The sequence below is a fragment of the Excalfactoria chinensis genome, chromosome 7 (genome assembly GCF_039878825.1).
Source record: "Excalfactoria chinensis isolate bCotChi1 chromosome 7, bCotChi1.hap2, whole genome shotgun sequence".
NCBI lineage: Eukaryota > Metazoa > Chordata > Aves > Galliformes > Phasianidae > Excalfactoria > Excalfactoria chinensis.
The window spans coordinates 22,062,318-22,085,933 of NC_092831.1; the positions used below are offsets into that span (position 1 = coordinate 22,062,318).

Consider the following 23,616-nt stretch of genomic DNA (forward strand, 5'->3'; position numbering starts at 1 on the left):
TCTGGGTTACCCATAATTCTTGCAATATCAGTGTCACTGAAATATACAGGTCCTAACAGTCATTTAGAACAACAGGAGCTATAGCTACAAGCTAAGGGGAGCTACGGCACCACATATATGTCAAATCATACCAGAACAACTAGTGAAGATGCACTTACCTCTAGAGGGGCATGAGTCAAGAAAAGCATCTTGTGCTCCCATTCCTTCACTCTGGTTCTTCCCACTTTCTTCCTGGTGGGACTGAGGCTTCCCAGCAAACTGTGGTGGCAAAGCATCTTCAGAAACAGACAAAGTTTCCAGAGGCTTATCAGGAACACAAGTCTGAAAACCTAATGAGGACTTCTGTATTGCTATGGAACTGCCACTTTGCTGTCTCAAATTTCTTGGCTTTGAAACGGGTACCCTCAGTGGCATCGCTGCAGTGCTGGTGAGAGAAATTAACAGCAGTAGGGTATATTCCACACCTTCAGCATGCTAAAGAACCCAACAGAACACAGCTTTCACCTCCCAAAAGCCACTATGCTGCAGCAACACATTTCTGAATGCTTCAGAAAGAACACTAACTGCCTGACTAGGATAGATTTTTTCCACTTCACAAATAAGTACAATTCATAAGGAAAGCACGTCTCTACATATGTGGAAGCAGGAAAAAAAAAATACAGAAGGCAACACAGAGGTACAGCCTTCTTCTATGTAGCTACATGCATGCTTAAGTATTTTTGTAGAAGATCATAGGAATACATCATTAGCAGAAATAAGATCTAACTGTTTACAGTAGCTACAATTAAATCATCACAGCCATAAACTCAAAGGACATGGCCTTTCCTCCAAAGAATCTACCATCTGTGTAAGACAACAAGGGCTGGGAAGGAAATCTTAGAGCAACCTCCAGCCATAAAGAAAAAAAACTTAAAGTGATACGTTTTCACAGGAGAGAAAAGGGCAAGTTCATGTAAAAACACTTGGCATTAGGACAAATAAGATGAGTAATGGCAGTAGAAAGACAGGTTAAAGGTAAATAGTGAGCAGGAATGCTTTAGAGAACACAAGTAATAGAAACAAACAACAGGAAACATTTAAAACACAAGAGCCATTTCAACATCTGACTTTAAGGCCAACCTCAGAAGATGATCATCTGCAATATAATCAGCCCAGCTATCTTCAGTCATGCTGTTCTTCTGGCCATTAGACAGGTACAAAGGACTAGTAGGATACTGGAAAGCAGATAAATAAAGGGAATTTAAGTTTCTTGCCATCACCTGTGCAAAAACCTGAATACAGACAGTAACAGCCCAATTTCACCTATAGAAGAGCATCAAATACTTCCAGTGAACCTCTTCCATTTAAAACTGCACAGCCAGAGGTCCTGTCCTCCCACTCCAAGGTTTCAACAGAACTGCATCTGCTGAAGAAGGCAGCTTTATCCACCTTTCAAGAGAACATCAGCTACACTAGCCAAGGCCTACGCTTGCAACTTCCTGGTTTACTAGAAGTTATTTACTGAGCAAATTAAACACAATGAGTCACAGCAAAATCACATTCTGCCTCCACAGGCAGAAGGATGAACTTAAACTAGTTTAGATAATCTGAGACAAGGAAGTGGGAAGATTCCCACTACTTCAAGCATACACATACTTCAAGCAACATTAGCACCAAGCTAAAAAACCAACCAAACAAACAAAAAAACAGACAGAAATCATCAAGCAAACTAAGAAAAATGGCAAAAGTGTTCAACACTGAATTCAGCAGGAGACAGCTTCCTTTCCAGTACAACCAACGGCATCCTCACATTTCCCACTGCTTACCTCAGAAAGCCGAGCCATTTTAACTGACTCCACAATGTTTTCAAGGTCTTTCAAGATGCTATTCTATGTTGAGGAAACACAGAGAAACAATAACTGTATTAAATCAAAACATCTGTTCCAACAAGGATACTGGAAGCCATAAAAAAGCACTGCACCTCTGGGGAGAACATAACTTAAAGAATGTATATGTAAACAAACTCATTTCAGATGCAAAAGATACTGATAATCAGTGACAGCTCATGCACCTCCCCCAAGGCAAAGGCACTAGCTCTGCCCACCCTCTGATAACTCTGTTAGTGCCATACCTGGAAGCAGAGCCTGTTTCGCAGAAAAGCATTCTGGAAGTGGCACTGCTCCAACTCCTTCTGCAAGATGACCTTCTCCTTGGCAAGCTGCTGTGCATTAGCTTTCTCTGCACTGAGGGCCAGTGCCAGTGCTTTATTGTTGTGCTTTAGGGAAACTTTAATAATGGAGGAGTTGTCTGTAGTCAAGAGAAACACCACACTGTATCAGTATTCAAGGTTTTGTTCATGCCTTTCTCCTCCCTTGTCATATTCCCTTCTCTTCCCAGATTAGCCTTCCTTCAGGCTCAGATATCTACAATTCATCAGTCCTCTACACAAAGACAGTAGTACAAATCATTCCCACATGGTTATAAGTATGGAATTCTCCAGAAAGTAGCAAGGAAGACTTTCCATAGTAACCTGAAACACTTTAGATGCAGACATCTCCATTTTCAAAGGGTCATGCTCAGCCAGTAACCTATCTTTCAATTCTTAATGAATAATAGAATGGCTTGGGAGCTGAGTACAGACAGACATGCTTCTGAATGAAAAAGTCAACTATAGGTCTCAGACCTTATATCCATCCAAAAAGGAGAGACATCTACTTCCCTCCATAATATACCTCAAGCAGACTTGAAACCATCTTTCCTAATTTTATAGCAAGTAAGCGGGAGTAACAGTAATATTTAATTTTACATACTATTTCTCCAATATTTCCCCTTATAAATCCAGTTATGACTAGCTTCTACAATGGTAAGTATAAACATTAGAACACCTCCTGCATTTAATGCTGTTGACAGGATGCTAATACAGACCCTGAGGACTCACTTGCCCAGAGCATTGACCAGAGCCACCAGAGACACACTCCAGCAGCCTGCAGCTGCCCCAGCTGCTGCTCCAAAGGTGCCAGCTGCTCTTCCATGGGCTCTGTGTTACACTTCCTAGTCACATATCCCTCAGACATCTTCAGACACCTCAGAATGCACTTGACTCTCATTCACAAGGGGACCAAACTCTCTAGAAGCCCAGAGGCTGGTAAGAAGTTGTAAACTATAAAAGCACTCACTAAGAGACTACCCTACTCCCACCCCTTGGCCCAAGGCGCAGTTCAAACAGCCCCTACGAACACAGTGCAAGATAAAACACACTTACTGATTATTTTAGTTTTGATTTTTGACGCAATTGAGGCGTTCAACTTAGCGGCTCTCAGGACACCGTTTTTCTTCTCCCGCATCCGCTCTCGTACATCGTCCAGGACGAAGGAAGCTTCGGAGGCCTTCCGACATGCCATCGCTGGAGGAAGAAGAGCCACAAGGCAGGGTTAGCGCGGAGCCTGCCGAAGGTTTACTCTGCCAGAGGCGAACTGCCTCCCCGCCCCACTCCAGGCCCCGTGGACAGAGTGAGCGCGCGGCACATCGCGCTGCACCTCCGCGGGCCGTTACGGCCCCGAGCCCTCCGCCGACCTTCCTCCCATCCAGGCCAGCAGCCTTCCCTCACCTCTCCTCCCAGCGGGACCGCAGCCCTTCGTCATGCCTGAGGAAGGATGGACGAACGGCAGCCCTACCTACCATAGACGTTAGAATTCAAACACAGCTGCAGACCGCCCGCCTCTCGCCTCGCTCCGCCCCGGCGGCGGACAGGGCGGGCGCACGGCAGAAGCGGTTCCGCAGAGGAAAGGGCGGAGTGCCCGGCGGGCGGTGCCGAGTAGCTGTGATACGGGTCTGCTACCTTCCTTCCAACTCAGCTCTTCCAACTCTTTCCCCCTCCGCCGCAGTAATTTACCTTTCAGTCCAAATGAATGCATTCCTATCTAAACACCTTTGAGGTCACCTTCAAGAAGCGGACAGTGCACGTGCAGATGTTAAATATTTTAAGGAAGCAGTGTGAAAGAAAATAAAGCAATAGTTCAAAGAACAGCTTGCAGTGGAGATGCAGGGCCAACATGCAATCCCAGCGAGACTAGTAAAAAATATGCACTGGGAAGGACAAATGTGAGGGGTTGCATTTCTAAGAGCCTACTCCTACCGCTACTGTAGGTGGTACTCAATACGTTAAGTCATGGGGATTTACTAAATCATTTGATTCCTTCTATCTAGTAATGAGTTGAAAACAGTTTCCACACTGGCCCAGAAAAAAAATCAGTGCTGCAATGGTGCCTGTATGCAGACTTGCATATTCCTTTATTTCTTGCTCAGGGAATCACTGGCATTGCATATGCTATAGAGCAGAGAGAATACTCAGATAGCTTTCTCTGATATTTATGTTCCACGTGCAATAGATTCCACAGTCGGAGCCTAAACATGATTTAATGAAGTTTATAAAGCACACAATACAGCAAGTTGCATTAGCGGTGCACAGATCAGAAACAGAGACTCTTTCCTACACAGCCTTAGCAAAGAATTCCACTGTTTAAATATGTGGCACCACAGATGACAATTATTCCGGTTTCAAGATGCGAGTAGACATGTTTCTGGTAGTAACAGTAAAGCAAGGCCCAATAGCTGCCAAGACAGCAACACCATTTGCTCAAGTAGGACCTACACTGCAGAACAACAGAGAAGGGGGAATTAACTGAGAAAGTTCCATGTTTACTGCTGCCACTATTGTAATTTTTGCCCAAGCACGCACTAGTAGCTAGGTGGGTTTTATTGTTGCCGTTTGCCTTTCTGCAAGAACACAAGCACAGTAACATTTCCCTCCCTGCCCTACAGTGACACAAAGGCATTTCTTGCTTTTGGGGAAACACCAGAGGTCAGCTCACCTCAGGGCTAGGGAATAGCCTCATTTCTGAAATGTTAATTTTTCATCACTTCTACCCTTGCCACATAATAGGAAACGAGTCTGGCTAGCAGGACCCAGGGTCAAGTCCTGGCATGGCAGTGTTCACACTGTAAAGGTCATTTTGCACACTACTCAGGGCATACCAGCAGATAAGCCTTGGACAGGTCTAACAGAAGGAAAGACAGGGAAGTAGGATTGCATTTTTCAAGTAAGAGCAAATAGCAGGAGCTCTGCTGGGAATGGAGTTAATAATGCCAGCCCAACAGCAATGCCCTCAGAAACCAAATCTAACTTGTTTATCAGCCCCACAGCTGGACTAAAGATGGAGAAGCATTAAGCTTGGTGTCTCTTTTGCCAAAGAGGGAGATAGAAATTACAGAAGTGGCTAGGAAAACTAATGCTGCTTAGAGAGTCTATATTCAAACCTCCAGCCATCCTTTGGTGGCTGCCTGCCTGACTTTCCACAGCTAAGGCAACAACACAGTAGGTAAAAAAATCAAGTCCACCATCTCTTGCATCTGCCTAGACACATACCTAAGGCTTGGGCTTTTGAAAGAGAGCAATGCATTGAGATGAGGAAGAGAAAGTACAGCTCAAGTTCTCTAAGTAGCAAGTAGGCTTTTTCCTGGAAGACACCAATGTCTCCTGGTAATGCCTTTGCTTTTGTAACTGCATTTTTCCTTAAGCTGTCACAGAGCAAGACAACATTTATGGTCACATCTCATAAACCTGATGCTATTGTTTAATAGGTAAGCAGCTAATGACAAAGAAAAAAAAACCAACCACATTCCCAAGAATAGAGGATTGCATATTCAATTTGTACATTCAAAACTGCAACCTGCAAAGTTTCTAATTAAGAAAATCCAAAAGGCTCTCACTGCCTTGGTTAGTCATGGTGATGCCCAGGCTACTGTCATTCATACTGTGCAAAGTATGCACTGCATACATTGCAAAGGCAATGGTGAAAAAGCAGTAGGTTGTATTGTGATTTCCTGGCTGTTTGAATTCTTCCCAATGCTGTATGTGGAAAACAATATAGATGAAACACCAAGAGATAGGACCCTTTTTTGCTATAAAGCCTCACAGAATCACAGAATGACCCAGGTTGGAAGAGACCCCAAGGATCACTAAATCAGGTTGCCCAGGGCCCCATCCAACCTGGCCTTGAACACCTCCAAGGACGGGGCATCCACAGCCTCCCTGGGCAGCCTGTTCCAGGACCTCACCACCCTCCTAGTAAAGAACCTCCCCCTAAAATCCAACCTAAATCTATACCCTCTTTCAACTTAAATCCATTTCCCCTTGTCCTGCTATTGTCAGCCCTTTCGAAGAGCTTACTCCCCTCCTGGATATAGGTTCCCTTCAGGGACTGAAAGGCTGCAATGAGGTCACCCTGCAGCCTTCTTTTCTCCAGGCTGAACAAGCCCAGCTCCCTCAGCCTGTCTTCATAGGGGAGGTGCTCCAGTCTCATGCCATGCATACCACAGATGAAACCCCAGACAGGCTCTAGGGTGGTAACAGGTCTAGTTTTTCCTCTGCTCTATAACCCTACATCTACTGAATACTGATAGCACCCTTTACAAGCAATTGGATCTGACAGGAGAAAAAAAAAAAAAAGTCTCAGCCTCCCATGTCAACAAGTCATCTATGTTTACAACCAGCCACCCAAAAGTAACACCTTGAAGAGTAGAAGGATAATTTAGCTTGAGGTTGATAGCTCAACTTTAGGGTGCAGAATTAACCTTTTCCCTGGGGCATTTTTTTTTTTCCTTTTAATTTCTCTCAGCAAAAAGTGAAAGCTACAGTCCTGTGTGAAGCTGTAGCTTCATCTCCTACTCACCGGCAGAGGCATCAAGAGAGAAAAGCTTCTCATAGGTAAGCAAAGTCAGGGAAGCTCCAAACCCAGATCCTGACAACTATTACAAGAGTTGATGCAGGTAGTGCATAATTTCTTGAGTCCATGTATGAAAGAGAATATGGGAACAATACCCAGTAATGCAGAAAGCTTACTAGGCAAGCCATTAGTCTGTGTTTTTTGGAGCAGGAAAGTGAAGCATGTACTTTGATTTTACAGTAAATTTGTGGGCCTAATGCCAGCTGCTCTCCTACTGTGTCCTGTCATGCCAGCCCTTATCTCTTCCAGCATGTCCTCTTTTCAGTCTGTTCAGTGATCTACAGCTAACTGCCTTTGTACCCCATAGATCAGATTTAAACACACACAGTGGGGAGGGCAAGCTGTGTGCCCAAGAACCAGCAGCAATTTAATGGATCGCATTATGTGAAAGAATATACATCACCACAATGGGAATGCAAGCAACCTGCAGGACTGACACTCACCTTAAATGGTCTTATTTCCCATCACCAAACTCCTTACCATCACTTTAAGTACTGTGCTGTCTTCTTTACTAGGTTATCTCTCAGTTTCTACTGCAATCCTGACTGCAAATTGGTTTTGACTAGATTTTTTGTAGTGGGTCTCTAAGTGTCCCACACTCTTTATTCCTAGCTCAAGTTCGCTACTGATAGAGATACTTGGTAGAATGCAATTGGATCCTAGATATCATTGAGACACTTGCATTACAGTGACAGCTAGAGTATCCCCAGCCATGAAAAGAAACCACCTAAAGAAAGGAATTGAAACACTCTTGCATGATGTTACTACCCACAACTTCATTCACTGCATTCATGTTACTTATTTTCATATTATTATTACACTTTCATCTGTGCATAACATTTTCCAGGTAAACCAAGAATGTCTTCCTGTTGATATTTTCCTGTGGAAGTCTTTCTCTCAGTTAAATATAGCATAAAGCACAAGAGGTACTTCTGTTTTTCTGGTCCACTACAAACTGCCTTCAACACTGCTTTGCTGTCACTGACTCAGATGCTCAGACTGTGCTGACGAGAGATTATCTAAGTCTCACAAAGCTAAGATTCTGGTGTTACAGTGGCTTACACCAGTAAGAAAATAAGAGTATAAACAGCAGTAAATCAGACCCAGGAATTTTTTGCTTTTGTAATGCTAACCTAAGAACCTTCTTGTTCAAAACATGTAGAAAATTGGCAGTTCACAGGCAATACATGTATCCCACTAAAATTGAGAGAGAAGCTGTGATATCTTCATAGGCTAGAATGCTCATGGTAAGAAAACAAAAAAAAGATTTTGCTAAGCATGGCACTTGCATAGAAGCACTTTCTGAATCCAGAATGTCTTTGTTCATAAACAGTACAGTATACAGACAGTGAATTTGCTACAGATCTGATTTATGTTTTCTAGGTGCCATTAAGTCTTAACTAGAATACTAGACAATTCTAGTGGGTGACCCTACACATTTGTGTAGGTTATGTATCCTGTTACACACAAACTCAAAATGGTAAGCAGACTGGAGGACTGGATCTCAATAGACTTGCACTAGCAAAAAGAAACAGCACTAACAGTTCAGATGAAAGTTAAGGAAGGGGATATTAAATGGATTTCATGCATGTGCTTCAAAGTCTGCTTCTGAGAGCTAAGCCCCTCTTTTTGCCCATCTTCACAGAACAGCATTCCTATTGAAAAGATCTTTTAAGATTTATCGCATAGGTCTTTCAGCAGCACACCAGCAGAGCTCTGCAAATGTGAGTGATTTGCTGCTTTCTTCAGCATCTCTTTCTTGTAGGGGTCTGAGTGTTAACTTTTCACTAGCAATGTGGGACTACTGACTTTAGGACAGAAGCACAGTAAACCAGCTGAGAAGTCATAAGTAGTGAATGCAAATCATCTGCACATAAACTCAACCTCCAGCACCTCTCATTACATCTGAGAAGGAACTGCAACAGAAAATGTAATTGTGGGGAAAAAAAAGAAACAAAAAGGAAAGTTGAACTAGGAAGATGTCTACTGTATGTAGACCTCTAGAATTTGATCACTTGGTTATTTCCTCATTACGCCAAGACTGGCATCAGAAACTTCTAGCAGCCTCCTTGAAACCATACACTCCACTTTTATTCTAATGAGGCACCTGCTGCATGCTAGAAGGTTTAAATAATGTGCTTCTGGACTTAGGGGTTAATGAACACCTTTTATTGGCATACTTCTTTCTATCTTAAATGCCCTGCCTGACCACAAATTTTATAATTCCTTTCTAGCCTGCACAGTGATGTGGGCCTTAACCAACATAGGTGAACTTAATGTCAATGTAGGGCTGGCACAGACACGCAAGAGCTTTGTTTTCAGCATGTGGCCTTTCAAAGAGATGCTTTTGCTCCTGAAGTGGCAGAAGCAGCTTTTTTGTCTCTGCTGTCCTAGTCCTCCGTTGAATCTCTGCTGAAAATTATCCCAAACCTACCAGAAAAAGAAACTGGATACAGCAAACAAATGCAACCGAGCAATTGGATACCACAAAGAAAGTATTCAGTGAACCCACTCAGTTCCAAGATATAGCCTGCTTCACAAGGGCCTTGCCTGTGTGCAAAGCAAGTCTCTATAATTGCAAATCTTTGGTCATATGTACTTGCCCTGTAAAAAAAAAAATATATATATATATATATATTGCAGGAATTAATCTTTAATTCATGACTCAAGTCACAAAACATTTTGCATGGCCCTACCGTTTAAGAAAAGAGCATTTCTGCTGGGATACATAAGTTGCCTTTTAAATGGCAAGGAGTTCATTAATGTTTTGCAAGTAACAATTAAAAATTACTGTGGAATTGTCAGACTACAATACATGAACCACATGTAATTCACAGCATTTCTGGTGCACTTAAAATACTTGACATGCTAGGCTTTAATGTTAATGATGGACTACCACCTAACACCCAGAAAGGACTCCAGCTCACAGTTCCATGCATCAAAATAGCCTTGGCCATAACCTTTGTTTAATTTCCTCATTGCAAGAACTAGAAGCACCACTAGATGCCACTCAGGGACATTTTCACAGCCTTCGTTCCCCTCAGCTCCTGACATAAGCTGATGAATCAGCTTTCCATCCTTCTTATGCACATTTTTGTTTTACTCACTGAGTATGATTTTCTAAGAATTTCCAATCCAGGGTACTTTCAGAAGACAACCTTCTGAGTACACACCAAATACTGCTTAAGATATTTTCTTGCGTGTCCTCCAGCTACCCATACTGTTTTCCCCCTGGTGTTCCCTTAACCTCTCCTCTCCCCATCAATTTATATCCTGATGTTATACAAGCAGAGACCAAGAATAGGAAGTTCCTGTTCATCTTATGGTGCTGTGCACTTGCCTAAATCCTGTCTCTGTTGGACTCACAGAATCACAGAATTATAGGGGTTGGAAGGGACCTCTAGAGATCATCGAGTCCAACACCCCTGCCAAAGCAGGCTCCGTACACCACGTCGCACAGGTAGGCGTCCAGGCGGGTCTTGAATATCTCCAGAGAAGGAGACTCCACCACCTCCCTGGGCAGCCTGTTCCAGTGCTCCGTCACCCTCACCGTAAAGTTCTTGCGCACATTCGTGCGGAACTTCCTATGCTGGAGTTTCAGCCCATTGCCCCTAGTCCTGTCCCCACGCACTACTGAAAAGAGACCAGCCTTGCCACTATAGCTCCCACACCTCAGGTATTTATAAACCTGGATCAAGTCCCCTCTCAGCCTTCTTTTCTCAAGGCTAAACAGACCCAGTTCCCTAAGTCTCTCCTCGTAGGGGAGATGGTCCAGGCCCTTCACCATCTTTGTGGCCCTCCGCTGGACTCTTTCCAAGAGATCCCTGTCTTTTTTGTACTGGGGAGCCCAGAACTGGACACAGTATTCCAGATGAGGCCTCACCAGGGCAGAGTAGAGGGGGAGGATCACCTCCCTTGACCTGCTGGCTATGCTCTTTTTAATGCACCCCAGAATGCCATTGGCCTTCTTGGCTACAAGGGCACACTGCTGGCTCATGGCCAACCTGTCGTCCACCAGGACGCCCAGGTCCCTCTCAGCAGAGCTCCTCTCCAGCAGGTCTTCCCCCAACCTGTACTGGTGTATGCAATTATTTCTACCGAGATGCAAGACTCTACACTTGCTTATGTTAAACCTCATCCGGTTTCTTACTGCCCAGCTCTCCAGCCTGTCCAGGTCTCTCTGAATGGCTGCACAGCCTTCAGGCGTGTCAGCCAATCCTCCCAGCTTCGTGTCATCAGCAAACTTGCTGAGGGTGGCCACTATCCCCTCATCAAGGTCGTTGATGAAGATGTTGAACAAGACCGGACCCAGCACAGACCCCTGGGGGACACCACTAGTCACAGGCCTCCAGCCAGACACCGCACCGCCAACGACAACCCTCTGCACTCTGCCAGTCAGCCAATTCTCGATCCACTTCACCGTCCACTCATCTATCCCATACTTCCTCAGCTTTGTTATAAGGATGTCATGGGGGACCGTATCAAAAGCCTTACTGAAATCAAGGTAGACTACATCTACCGCTCTCCCCCCGTCCACCCAGCTAGTGACATCTTCATAAAAGGCCACCAGGTTGGTCGAGCACGACCTCCCCTTGGTGAACCCATGCTGAGTACTCCTGATAACCTCCTTTTCTCCCAGTTGTCTGGAGATGGCATCCAGCACAAGCTGTTCCATCACCTTCCCTGGGACAGAGGTGAGGCTGACTGGCCTATAATTACCCGGGTCATCCTTCTTGCCCTTTTTGAAGACTGGGGTGACATTGGCCATCCTCCAGTCTTCAGGCACCTCCCCAGTTCTCCAAGACCTTTGAAAAGTCAGACTCAGAGACGCTTGCTCAATAGTCAGGAGATATCAAAGTTAAAAAGTTTTCTGAAGGTGAAAATTAGGCATTGTTACTGAGACCCTCCAGATCTGCTCATAGTTCATCCAGAAGTGCTGCTTAATTATAAGCACAGGCTTAAGGTCATTTCCCCCTCTGGGAAAGGAACTGAAAATGCTTTACCAAATTTGGAGACTAAGTAGTTCATCTCCCAAAGCCCTAATCAGTTTAAATTACTAAATCTGTTTTCATCAACAGTAGTTATCGGAAGAAAACTTATACATCTTTAAGAGTCCAGGAGTCAAAGAACGGGAACCCAGCTAATCTCAAAATTCTACTTCTGTGCATCTTAGATCATTTCCTGCCCACACACCCCCACCTTTCCCATCAAAACAAAGTAATGGAGACTCCTATTACTCCCCATAATTTCCAAAGCCTTAATTCAGACCTCCTTGAAGATAAGCAATAGCTTTACTAAGATAAATAGATAATTTGGGAGCTTAAGTCATGTCCTAGTGGGATTTAGGATCCAGAAGACTGATTCATGAGCACAGACATCCTAGCCTAAGAGGTAATAACTCTAACAACTGCCTGATACTTGAGTTGCTTATCTCTCATCCAGACATTTCAGCAGCTGTCATGTGAACAGCTAGCAGCTGCATGCTGCCTTGCCAGGATGATAACAGTAGACCACACTCTGCTATGAACTGCAGCAGTTTGGCTACTGCTTGTGCAAGCAAGCTGTTTGTACAAGAAGCTGGGTAGGCCAATCATCCAGAGCAGAATCTACCAGCAAAGCAGTTCTCATTTGTCCATCACGACTCTGAAGCAGTTATCGTTTCAGCTGACCACACAAAAAAGGTGAATCTATTTGGGTTGGCACAGAGCTTCTGCAGACATACTAATCTATGAACTGTTGTCCTTCCAAGACCACTGGATTCAACCTTTCAGGCTCTCCCTGCATTCATTTGCCATGCTCCCTGCCCTCAAAGCTGCAGAGTACACCTGGAAACAGAGTGAGCATATTTCACCCTGAGTCCCACAGGGCCAGGCAGGGGGGGCAAGGGGCAGCAATACCAAGTTATAGCCTGCTGAGCTCCAGCAGCTTTACACAGAAAGAGTAAACTCAGTCTGTGCCTAATACCTTTGGAGTGGAGGAGGGTATAGATTTTCCCATTGCATCCTAGAAATAGTATTTAGCTTAGACTCCTGAAGCCTATGACAACTGCAAGAGGAGTACTTCATCTAAGTTGAAATAAGCAAAAAGACAATTTCTTGTTTGTTCTTAAGCTTGGACTAATGTTAGTACTTTTGTAAAGGTCAGTTATGCTACCGGCCAGTGAAAAAGCCATCCCTCTCCCTGGTGCTTCTCCGGATGCAACAGAAGTGGGAGAAACTCTTGCAGCATTAGAGAATTTGGAGATGAGGGGTTCCCCTGCAATCATGTATCACAACTGATTGCAGAGAATAGGTCTGTAAACCACCCTTTAAGCCCAAGATAAAGAAAATCTTCTCCCCCAGGCCAAGCATACCAAAGAGCAGCAACAAATCAAAGAATCAATCTTCATTCTGCATGGAGAACTCAAAAGGACAGCAAGAAACTGAACTCACTAATCCAAGGAAGCAACAGACTGATACAGTACATCAGAATGACCTACATAAGCCAAGCCATTTTTACACTACCACTCAGTCATAACTAGGCTCTGTTTTTTCTCAGCACTGTCTAGCTGGAGTTTCACTGTAGTGCCGTTTTATATATAGTATCAACCCCAAATGGGACTTAACAGCAGTTTATACCTTAACATGAGATGTCACTCACAAGTTGCAGAGTCAGTGCCAGTAATGTTCTCAACACACATGAATAGCACTCTTCCAGCTAAGATTCCTATAAAACACATTCTCTACCATCACTTTTAGGTTAAAAGATTTGTAAATTTTGAAATTTTTCCATAATGAATCCAACAATGTTAGATTAGCCTATAAGAACATGAATTGGGTTTTATGTTTTATTAGTAAATCACTGACCACAACCTATTGTTTGTTCCAACCCCATTGGGTGAGAGAGCTAAGAAAATATTTGTTCAAGCAACAGTAGAGCTGGATTTAACAGAGCAGAGCACAAGGGCTCTCCCATAGCTCTGAGTTCAAGGTGCAACATACATCACACAGCAGGAGGGAAGTTGACCTGCCATGCAGTCCTCATTTTTCATAATGGAATCAGCCCTGCATGCCATGGTTTCACTTAATAGCACTCGTATTCTGCAGCTACAGAAGCAAAACAAGGAGTCCCCCCAGAGAAGCCTGGACCAGATTTGAAAGCAAAGAACGCAAAGGAAGCAAATGCATAACAGACCCTTACTTCACACACCTCACTTAGTTGTAGGTGAACTAGCTAATGTCTTCTAGTTTGGATGTGGTAACACATTTGTTACTTGAGGAGGGCATTGTTTGTTTTTATTTACTTATTTTAGCTCTTTAGATCCTTCCTGCTTTCCCCACCCCCTTGTACTTAATCACATTCCCTTCACTTCCTCTTTCTGTTTATCCAACAATGTTTTGGGAGCTTACATTTTCTCAGTGTATCCCTACTGCTTCTCAATTCACCACACTATTTGTTAAGAACTAAAAAGAGAACACTACACTCCAGAGGCAGCCATTACACAATTTAACTTGCCTACAGTATCCACACAAGATCCAGAGTAGAACAGGAATGAACATCCCTACATGTGACATGCCTGTTAGGATAACGTTTTCTTCAGGTGTCCCATTTAACCATCTTTCTTATTCTCCTTAAAGAATTCAGCTTTAAAAAAAAAAAAAAAAAAAAACAAACAGACAGAAGCATAACTGCCTTCTATTCTCCATCCTTCTATTCTCCATTTGCAGGTCTGTAGTGGTTTGGCTTATTTTCATCCTTGCTATACAAAACAAGAAACCAAGAATATTTCTTTCCCTAGATAGATTGTCACAACCCTCAGCCTTGCATGAATCCCACCTTGGGATAAAAGTTGAGTCACATCATTCACCTTTACATCCCTCTCTTCCTCTGACTAGAAGTCTAGGCACACAAATCTCAAAGCTCAATGGACAAGTAGAAGCATCTACTGCTGAGATGCATTTAATATTCACCACACAGTAGAGAGACTCCATGGGAACTTTCTGCATACAGAAATGACAGAATTAAATATTTTCAGCTGCTTCTAGCCAGGAAACAGCCATCCACCCACCCATCAGAAGGTCATAATGTTTAGCTGCATTAACCTGGGGCTTGGAGATGGTCCTGTACGCTAATGCAGAAGCCATCATCATAGAAAGGCTTGGGTTGGAAGGGAATGCCAAAGGAAAAAAAAAAAGAAAAACCCATAATTCAAAACAATGTTTTGTTCTTATGCCAGCTGATCCTCAGGCACTGAGTCTCTTTATGGAGATGCCAGAAGACAGTATTGCACAAGAAAACCTAGCAATTGTTAAGTTTAATCAAAGATTGCAAGCGTCTTTAGAAGTTCTGACTTGAAGCTTCCTTTCAACTCGGATACAGTTTTTCTATAATTTCTTTAAAAAAAAAAACAACAACAAAACAATCAAAACCAGCATATCACAAGTTTCCTGATAGGATCAGTCTAAAGTAAAAAGCAGTTGCTGTACACACCATTCCTCTCTATTCTGAACTGTTCATGGAGAAAGACCTAAACTTTGCTTGGTACCTGCAGAAATTACAAGTTAACGGAGTCTTTGTGGTGACATTGATTGGGCTTCTTAACCATACCCACACCTCTCTCCACTTCTCCTTCAAACTATTTGAGCCAAAATTCAAGGCCAAAGAGATTTCAATGAGAAGGCTAGAAGGGACTTTGGTTCATCAGCAGTATAAACTTCCCCAATACAAAAAGCCAGCAAGACTTTGGTCCAAAATTTCTGCACCATCAGCTATTTTGACGGGTTGGTTCATCCTGTAGGACATGGAATTGCTGGAATACACTGTCCAACCCCATTTAACAGCTCCTGTCTCTCCATATCCTGTATTCACTGCTGTATTCACAGAATAAGCTTATCCCTGGTGCTCAAGGCATCCAACAGCCTCTGAACAGATACTTTTTGCAAACAAGTTCAGCAGAGCAATAGGCAGCAACTAGTGCCAGGACTTGCGCAAAATTAATCCCAACTCAAACAGCATTAGTCTGATCCCATGAAAGCCCAACCAGAAACTGCTTTGAAATGAGGTCATTACAAGAGGGAAGGGGGGGAATTGCTGGGGGGATGTTGCTGCTGAGCATATGAATAGCAGAACAAAGGCAGGGGAGTGGTTATGATTAAACTGCTAGAAAGAGATTAATATCTCATGACTGATTTCTGTTCACTGACCTGAAATAAAAGAAGCAGTAATATCTTCGCTAACAAATCAGACATTAACTGTGTTATTATAGTGCTGTACTATTAGAGTACTGACATGGCCGTCCAGTTTCCACTGGCTAACGTTCCCTGCTCACTGTGTATTAAGCAGCTGGAGTTAACAAGAGTGATGTACAGAATATAATATTAAATAACATGGGACTATGCACCTTCAAGGAATAGCCAGCAATAAAAGCAAATAGTGGAGTCAGAGCAATGAGAAAGTCAGTTTTAATCAACCTTTTTACAATAATGTTGTGATAATGAACTCTGGCTCCAAAGGAGGTGCTACAGATGTGAGATTCAACTTCTCTACTGCATTTTCCATAACTAAGAATGACTAGGCAGCTTCAAAACAAGAACTAGTGCACACCAGCTCCAATCTAATTGTTTGCAACAAAGCAGAGACAGAGGACACTAACTACCATGGAAGCAATCTGCAAGCAACTCACATGCCATGTTAACTGATGGATCAAGTTGACGAGGCCTCCACTTGAATGAGTTTCCCCCAGCATGGAAGATAATACCTCATTTTTTGGAGTACAGTAGTTTCTTTTTATCTGAAGTCTCACCTACCAGTGCTATAAAATATTTGTACAACCAGCTTAACATATTCTGTGACATAGCCTGTTTTTCAGAGTCTAAGGTGATAATCAAAATAAAACAAGTCAAGGTTTGATCTAGCCTTGTTTCGCACAAGAAAAATATGACAGAGGAAAAGTTCTGAATGGAAGGAATAAAGTCCTCCCAAAGCATACTAGCTACACTTCAGCATTTAACAACTTCCCAGTTCCAGACAGACTGCAACTTGAGTTTAACACAGATTGCTTCTCTTGAATTTTTAAAGCAAATTTTCAGAGACAAACTGCAATTCAACTGACCCACGCTGATTTACAGTATCAGCAAATAATTCAGAGACTGACAAATACCTACTAGAACCATTTGAATTGTTCCCATATTTAACGTAACCATCTGTTTAGTCTTCAAGGATGCAGTAGTTAATTACACACCAGGAAGAGACTGAAACATTTTTCATCATTATTTCCCCTAACACATGGCAGCATTAAAATCCGTACACAGTAAAAGATTAGAAGGCAAAAGCTAACACCACCATGTGAGATGGAGAGGTGATAACATACTGAAATGGAGGCAAAGTTCATCTCCTCTCACAGAAGAAAAAGGATTGAATCATAATCAAACAGACTTAAGCAGGATGTAATCACAGAGCAGTGAAAGTAGAGCTATAGAGAAGAACAGACCTACAGCAGAAACTGTTTGGGCCCTCTGAGTTTAACAGCTTTCAGGAAAAGGAGGTACTATAAAGGAAAACAAATGCAAAAGCAAACATCTGCGTTGCTACCACCAGAACAGCAATGCTTACCACTCCAGTCCCATCTATACTCAGATACATTTAGGAATTGTTTTTCCAGCTCCTTAAATCATAACATCTTTACACAGCATCCTTCTGTAATCCTGACTTCAGGAGCTATGTGGATGTTGAGGTTATGTCAATCACTCTCCCTCTACAAACTTCTGAGCTGCACCGATCTGCTCCAGCAGGAGGTTCAGTGAAACCCGCCAGGCTATTCATCATGCAAAAGGAATTAAATAAGCATACTAAAGTGGATTAGAAACAGGACAACATCCTGTTGTGCTGTGAAAAGTCTATTGCAACACTAATTATCATTCAGGTAATTATGTGTATGCCTACTAATCATCACTGAATTCTGTGCCAGCAGGTGCTCTGTGAAATAATGAGAACCATAGTAAAACAAAACACAGGTGATCTCATCTTAATAACATACCAGCTCAGGTTTGGGTAGCAGAGTCTAAATATTTTTTTTCCCTTAGTGACTTCCAGGCATAGTTACAAAAATGCTCTTTAAGTGCTTGAGACTTGGAAAGAGAAAGTGGTACAGAGAGCACCGAACTATTAGGACAATACAAATTAATCTGCTACACCTTTAATTTTAAATCATTTCAAATGGGCTTTAAGTTCTGGGCTTTTACTTGCATTGCCTAAACATTCCAGTAGTAGAGCCTTTGGGGGAAAAAAAAAAAACAACAAAAAACTCCAAAAGCAGTGAGAGACAGAATGCTTATAATTCATGTTTCAACTTGCTATGTTAGAGACCCCACTTACCCAATTTTTTTATGCTCACATATGACCCATTAGTAGTTGTCTGTTTGAGGGCCTTACTAATTTTTCCCAGGCATCACTGAGGAAAAAAAAATACCTTCCTTTTGTATACAGGACACTATCCCTGCCCTCCCACATGCCTTCCTTTACTGCACAAAGAAGGTTGATCAGCTACTGCAATTACGTGGTGCACAGAACACTACTCTTCCAACAGAGAGAAATAAAGCATAAACAATTCTCAATATCTCAAGGCAGAGATACAAAAAAAGCACATTTCCTCCTGACCACAAATGCTGGACATCAAGCATTTATAGGAATCACAAATGAAAGCGATAGGTATGCTAACATACTTGGGTTAATTTACTAAACCAGGTTTGCAAAATAACAGCTCAAACACCATATCTATTTGACTGCTTAGAGCAGAGAACTAAAATATTTTCATTGCTTTCACCACAAGTAAATTGAACAAAAAAAAAACAGACTGGTTCCCCAGATGGCAACTAACACATCTATGGGCTCCAACAAAGAATTTAATTCCATTCAGTGCAACTAAGAAACACAGCTAAGCAGTGATGTGTAGGTTACACACTGGTATTCCTTTTGGTGAAGACAGAAACTAACAGAGATGCATTATTCAGTGATCACTGGAATAGCATATCTGGATTCTTGACTGCTCTGTCCTGCTGTTTGTGGGTGAATAAAACTGTTACAGAACAGGCAGTGTTTCTAGAAAACTAGGGATTGCTAAGAAACCTTACTTGCTTTTGTTTGCAAATGCTCAGAGAACCTCAAAGCAGACATTAACTAGAGAAAGTCCAGAATGCTACAGAAGCATGGGGAATTCACAAACTACCCAAATTTTTGCTAGCAAGTCTTCCAGATTCATGTAAGCTTATTGTACAGTTGGTAGAAAACACTACAGATGCTCGACTTCAGGCTGTTTTTCTCTATTTGAAAACTCACTGCTCCTTGCAAACCATTCCTACATACAAGTTTTTCTGCAGTGTAAAAGCAATCAATCTCAAAAAAAACCCAAACAACCAACAGCTGTTATACTAGCTGTGGTAGCTGGAAGCAGTTATAACCACACTCCTCAGGTCATGGGCAGTGTTCAACTAACAAGATATTTTGACTCCAGAGTTTGAGATAACCCAAAGCCTCCTCCCTACAGCACACAACTCTTCTGCAGCACAGGGTCCTGGGAGGAGGAAGTCTACAGCAAGTCAGGAACAACTTGGATGAGCACTTCAAAGTCCACACAGTACTGTCTAAAAACTAAGCCACAATGCACAGACTGTGGAGAACCTTACTGCTCCATCAAACGAGGCCCTGAAGGAACATAATTATGAGCATTTTGGAGATCAGACTGAAAATTTTTAATGTTTGTCCTAATTTTTTTTCTTTTCCAGTTCAACTGCAACTAAGTCTCTTCAAATGAAAAGATGATTGCATTCTGCCTCACTGACTTTTAGTTAAGCTCCAGAAGTCTATGCACCTCCCAAGTGAAATGCATATTTCTATGCAGATTGTAGAAGGCCCACCTCTGACATCCTTGCACTTCAGGCTTTTTGGTCCATGAATTCTTAAGTACACTTGCTACAGAATCTCAGCAGTGAAATGTGGATAGAGGTAAGCATCCATTACCACATATTTTCATTACATCATTTTCCATCTCATACCCACACATTAAAGAAAACTGATAGCAACACTTGGTTCAAAAGCTATTGAAAACCAGGGCAGTTTTTATTTGTAAACTGTGAAAACTCTTTTACAGCATTATAATACTGGAAATCCATATGCATACAATCAGAGAACAGGAAGATGTTAAAATAAAGTGACACAAAGCAACTCACCACAGCAGTTCAAGAATTTTCTCTCGCATGTATTCCCATTATTAAAGAAAAAACATTGCTTGACCTGTCCTTTAATTTTACCCTCTGCTTACTGAAAGCAACTATTGAAGTTTCTCTAACTCGGTTTCACCACTGCTAAAATACAGCCGCCCATTAGGACCTAGAACATTCAATTATTAACACTAGTTAAAGCTTTTTTGTTCCTGTAATATTAAAAAAGGGGAAAGCTTCAGCACAGTTCAGGTGTAAAAGAACTGTGCCTCCCTTCTCCATACTCTACATAGTAGAAGATTTACAGGATTCCAGAACTGAGTGCAGAGACAGGCACATAGTTGTATGATTATATGGTGCACAGAAGTCACCCATGGAGCTTTGGACCAGTCAGAGCTGCACACCCATCTTAGCTGCAGCTACTCAAAGTGAAAAGCAGCTGCTGGATGATCTACAAATGTCCCAACTACATTGACCATCACTACTTCCTAAGGAGGGGAAATCATTCTGACTACCAGCACTGGATAATAGTTCTCCTACAAGCAGTGGCAAATTCATAGCTACAATTTCATCATGGAGGTACTGCAAACCAGTCTCACAGCTGTAACATTAGGAGATACGACAGTAAAACATTTAAAGTATTTGCCACATTTACTAATCAATTATTTCTGTCAGTGACTGTTCAGATCTCTATTAATATCAAAATAAATCTTTCAGCTGCTTAATCACTTCTCCTTGGTAAAAAACAAACAAAAAAACACCCAGTCCCAGTGCCCAACAGTTCCTGTTGCTACTTGGCATCATGTCAGGCTGTTCTGCACAGGACCGCCTAGCTCCTGTTTCCACAACCAGAGCTTACACTGTGCTCTCATTCAGCAACGATCTCACACTGTTTCTAGACATGAACTCATGCTGACCCCTGCATAGCAAGGGGAAGTAACAGCTTTCCTTAAGGTCTTGGGTCAGAAACTAGAAGAGAGACCCATTATGCTACCCTGTCTGCAACTCATTCAGCATGCAAGTGGGACCCCACACACATCACACATACTTTAACAGCACACTGTTTACACAACACTGTAGGATTTAAAAACTCTTTTAAGTCTCACAACACTGGCCATCATTCAGGTCTCTATGCACCTTCTGTTTCTGAAGTCTGGCTAGCAGAACCCGTGGAGGATTCATGAAGGCCCAGGGTGGGGGACAGCCTTGGTTTCATACCCCACCCACAAGGAGGTCCTACACTGCAAGCAACATCCCTGCTTCTGGTAGGCCACAACACTAACATTTTGCAAGAATCCAGCAGCAATTGGAGTTTTGTCTCCATTTGAGTTCCAAGATGAATTAACTTAAGATCTGACAGTGTGCCCACAGGCCATACCTATAGCTGGTGCTCTCTGACTTACCCTGCCACTTGAGAGGGAACACAGCTCAGATCTTCACAGACTGTAGGTGCCTACACATTCTTACATGGTGACATCTTCCTGACACTTAACATTTTCAGAAGTTATGCTGAAGACTGAGAGCCACTAAGCTCTGCAACATAATGAAATCATTTTTTAAATGGCATCTTAGCTAAAGTAGAATGATTTGACTTGAAAGTGTGGTAGCTTTACTGAGCACTGGTAATAATACAGTAGACACTAAGATGGTTCACTTCAAGTAAGAAGTTTTGGTGGAAGATAAGCCCCCATAATCACATACTAAATATTTAGCCTTAATGTGTACCTGACATAACTCCCAGCACAGCTTCAATTTTAAGGCCTCTGGTAAAGGAGCTTATGCTACAGAAAAAAAAAAAAAAACAACAAAAGATCAAGCTACTGCCCAGGCCTTCTATAGCAGGGTATTCATTATACTGCAGTTGCCCTGTGGTAATGAGATCAAAGTACAGAGGACAAAAACACCTGCCATAGTCCCAGGCTACCCTGGGGTTAATTCCTTCCTGAATTTAAGTGTGAATGTTTTAACCCTGAATATGTGACAGCAGAACAACTAGGGGCTAGAGGAACTTAATGCTATTAGTTCAATCTTCACTTCCGAGCTTTAGCTGTGGTCAGTCTCCAGCACTTAAACAACTAAAAACTTTAAATACCAGCTTATTCATCAAGGGTCCAATGCATTCCTTCCCATTTCCAAATCCTGAGGACAATGAACAAGCCCTGACCTACCTGGGTTACATGAATATGGTGACAAAAGGAAGATTAAACATTTCCTAGGTTTGCTAGCTTACCCCACACAATGGATGCACTCAGTTTGCATAAACTCAGGCAGAGAAACTCAAGGAAAGCCAATACTGTGACTACCCTCTGCAAAGCACCATCTCAAAGGCCTGACTGTCCTGCCAGGGCCAGTTGGTTACTTCTTAATAGCCACCCTAAACACAGTCTCAGGCTAATTGGGCCTGAGTGCCTAGGAACCAGCACCCACAAACCTTACTTTACACTATTATGGTAGTAGACTGAGCTTCCAAGGCTGTTGGATTAAAATGTAAACATAACTCTTTGCTTCTATTACTTAGTGTTGGTAAAGGACCATGGAAAAGCTGAGAGGTACATTATACTAAGCATATTTCACATCTCCATTGTTATTATTTTGTTAGTAAACAAAACATCAGCCTTAAGACAAAAAGCTAAAACTCAAAACTAAAACACAGGCAGGTCAATTACTGAGCTTTTTCTTGTTCTCAGATTGCCTCCTCTGTACCCACACCCTTCTCTCCACCCACTCTTATCTAACTTGCTGACTAAACAAGTTCAGTAAGACACTAACATACAGCTACTGAACATATACAAGGTACAAAACCACAAATGATGAGCAAACATGGGAAAAACCACTTTTGTAAACAGATTTACCACAACACATTTGCTAAAGGACAATGAAAAACAACACCACCTACCCAACTAATTAATGTCCATGAAACAATTGGAACATAATTGCGAAAAAAGAAAGTAATATAAAGACAATAAAACCAGTAATTACCTTATACAAATAAATGAACCCACAAATATTCACATTTTAAAATCACAAACTTAGAACAAGTTACCTGTGTATTTCTCCATTCTTTGCTTTCATATCCCTAGACAGGAATCTCCATGAAGTAATAGTACACTGAATTCACCAATAATTATACTAGACCTACAGTAATGAGACTATGGCCCACCTTTTTCCACAGACCTCTGTCACTTTGCTTATATCTGCACCATGATAAAGAATTCAATATAAAGTTAAAGAACACTGAATGCCTGCCAGCTGCTTATACCAACAGGAGAGGCTAAACTTGACTCAAATCCAAAGATACAGACCTCCAGAAAACCACACTAACAACTTCACAGCATACTACTTGCTGTAGGAGATCCTCTGGAAATCAGACCAGAAAACTGCTCACTATGTCACAGGAACAAACCAATCTGCTATAAAATACTAATGCTTTACTCTCCCTTCAGAACACCCACATAACACAAGAACTATCTACACAATCAGCAGTAATTACCTAGACCTCCCCAAAGTAAACTATACTACTGCAAATCTAGCAGAGGGGGAAATGCCTGTTCAGTTGCCCACAAGTACACCAGTTAAGAGGGCAGCAGTACTTCATAAGACAGGAACATTCAGTTTACATCAGGATGAGTCTGTTTTTCTACTACGGTCTGCTACAACAT

General features: G+C 42.2%; 1 protein-coding gene across 7 annotated transcripts in view; it reads right to left on the reverse strand.

Annotated features, from left to right (window-relative positions):
* SGO2 (shugoshin 2) overlaps positions 1-23,616 on the reverse strand; it is a 36,187-nt gene that overhangs the window by 11,295 nt on the left and 1,276 nt on the right. For 3 of the 7 annotated variants that reach the window (XM_072342354.1, XM_072342351.1, XM_072342352.1), the window contains exons 2-6: positions 3,242-3,382; positions 2,111-2,286; positions 1,806-1,868; positions 1,120-1,214; positions 159-424 (exon numbers count right to left, since the gene is read on the reverse strand). In XM_072342354.1, the coding sequence (XP_072198455.1) occupies positions 159-424; positions 1,120-1,214; positions 1,806-1,868; positions 2,111-2,286; positions 3,242-3,380 (739 nt within the window). In that variant the 5' untranslated portion in view covers positions 3,381-3,382. Of the gene's footprint in view, positions 1-158; positions 425-1,119; positions 1,215-1,805; positions 1,869-2,110; positions 2,287-3,241; positions 3,383-3,586; positions 3,751-23,616 lie in introns of those variants that run through there. The other 4 variants (XM_072342348.1, XM_072342349.1, XM_072342350.1 and 1 more) reach the window with 3 other exon arrangements.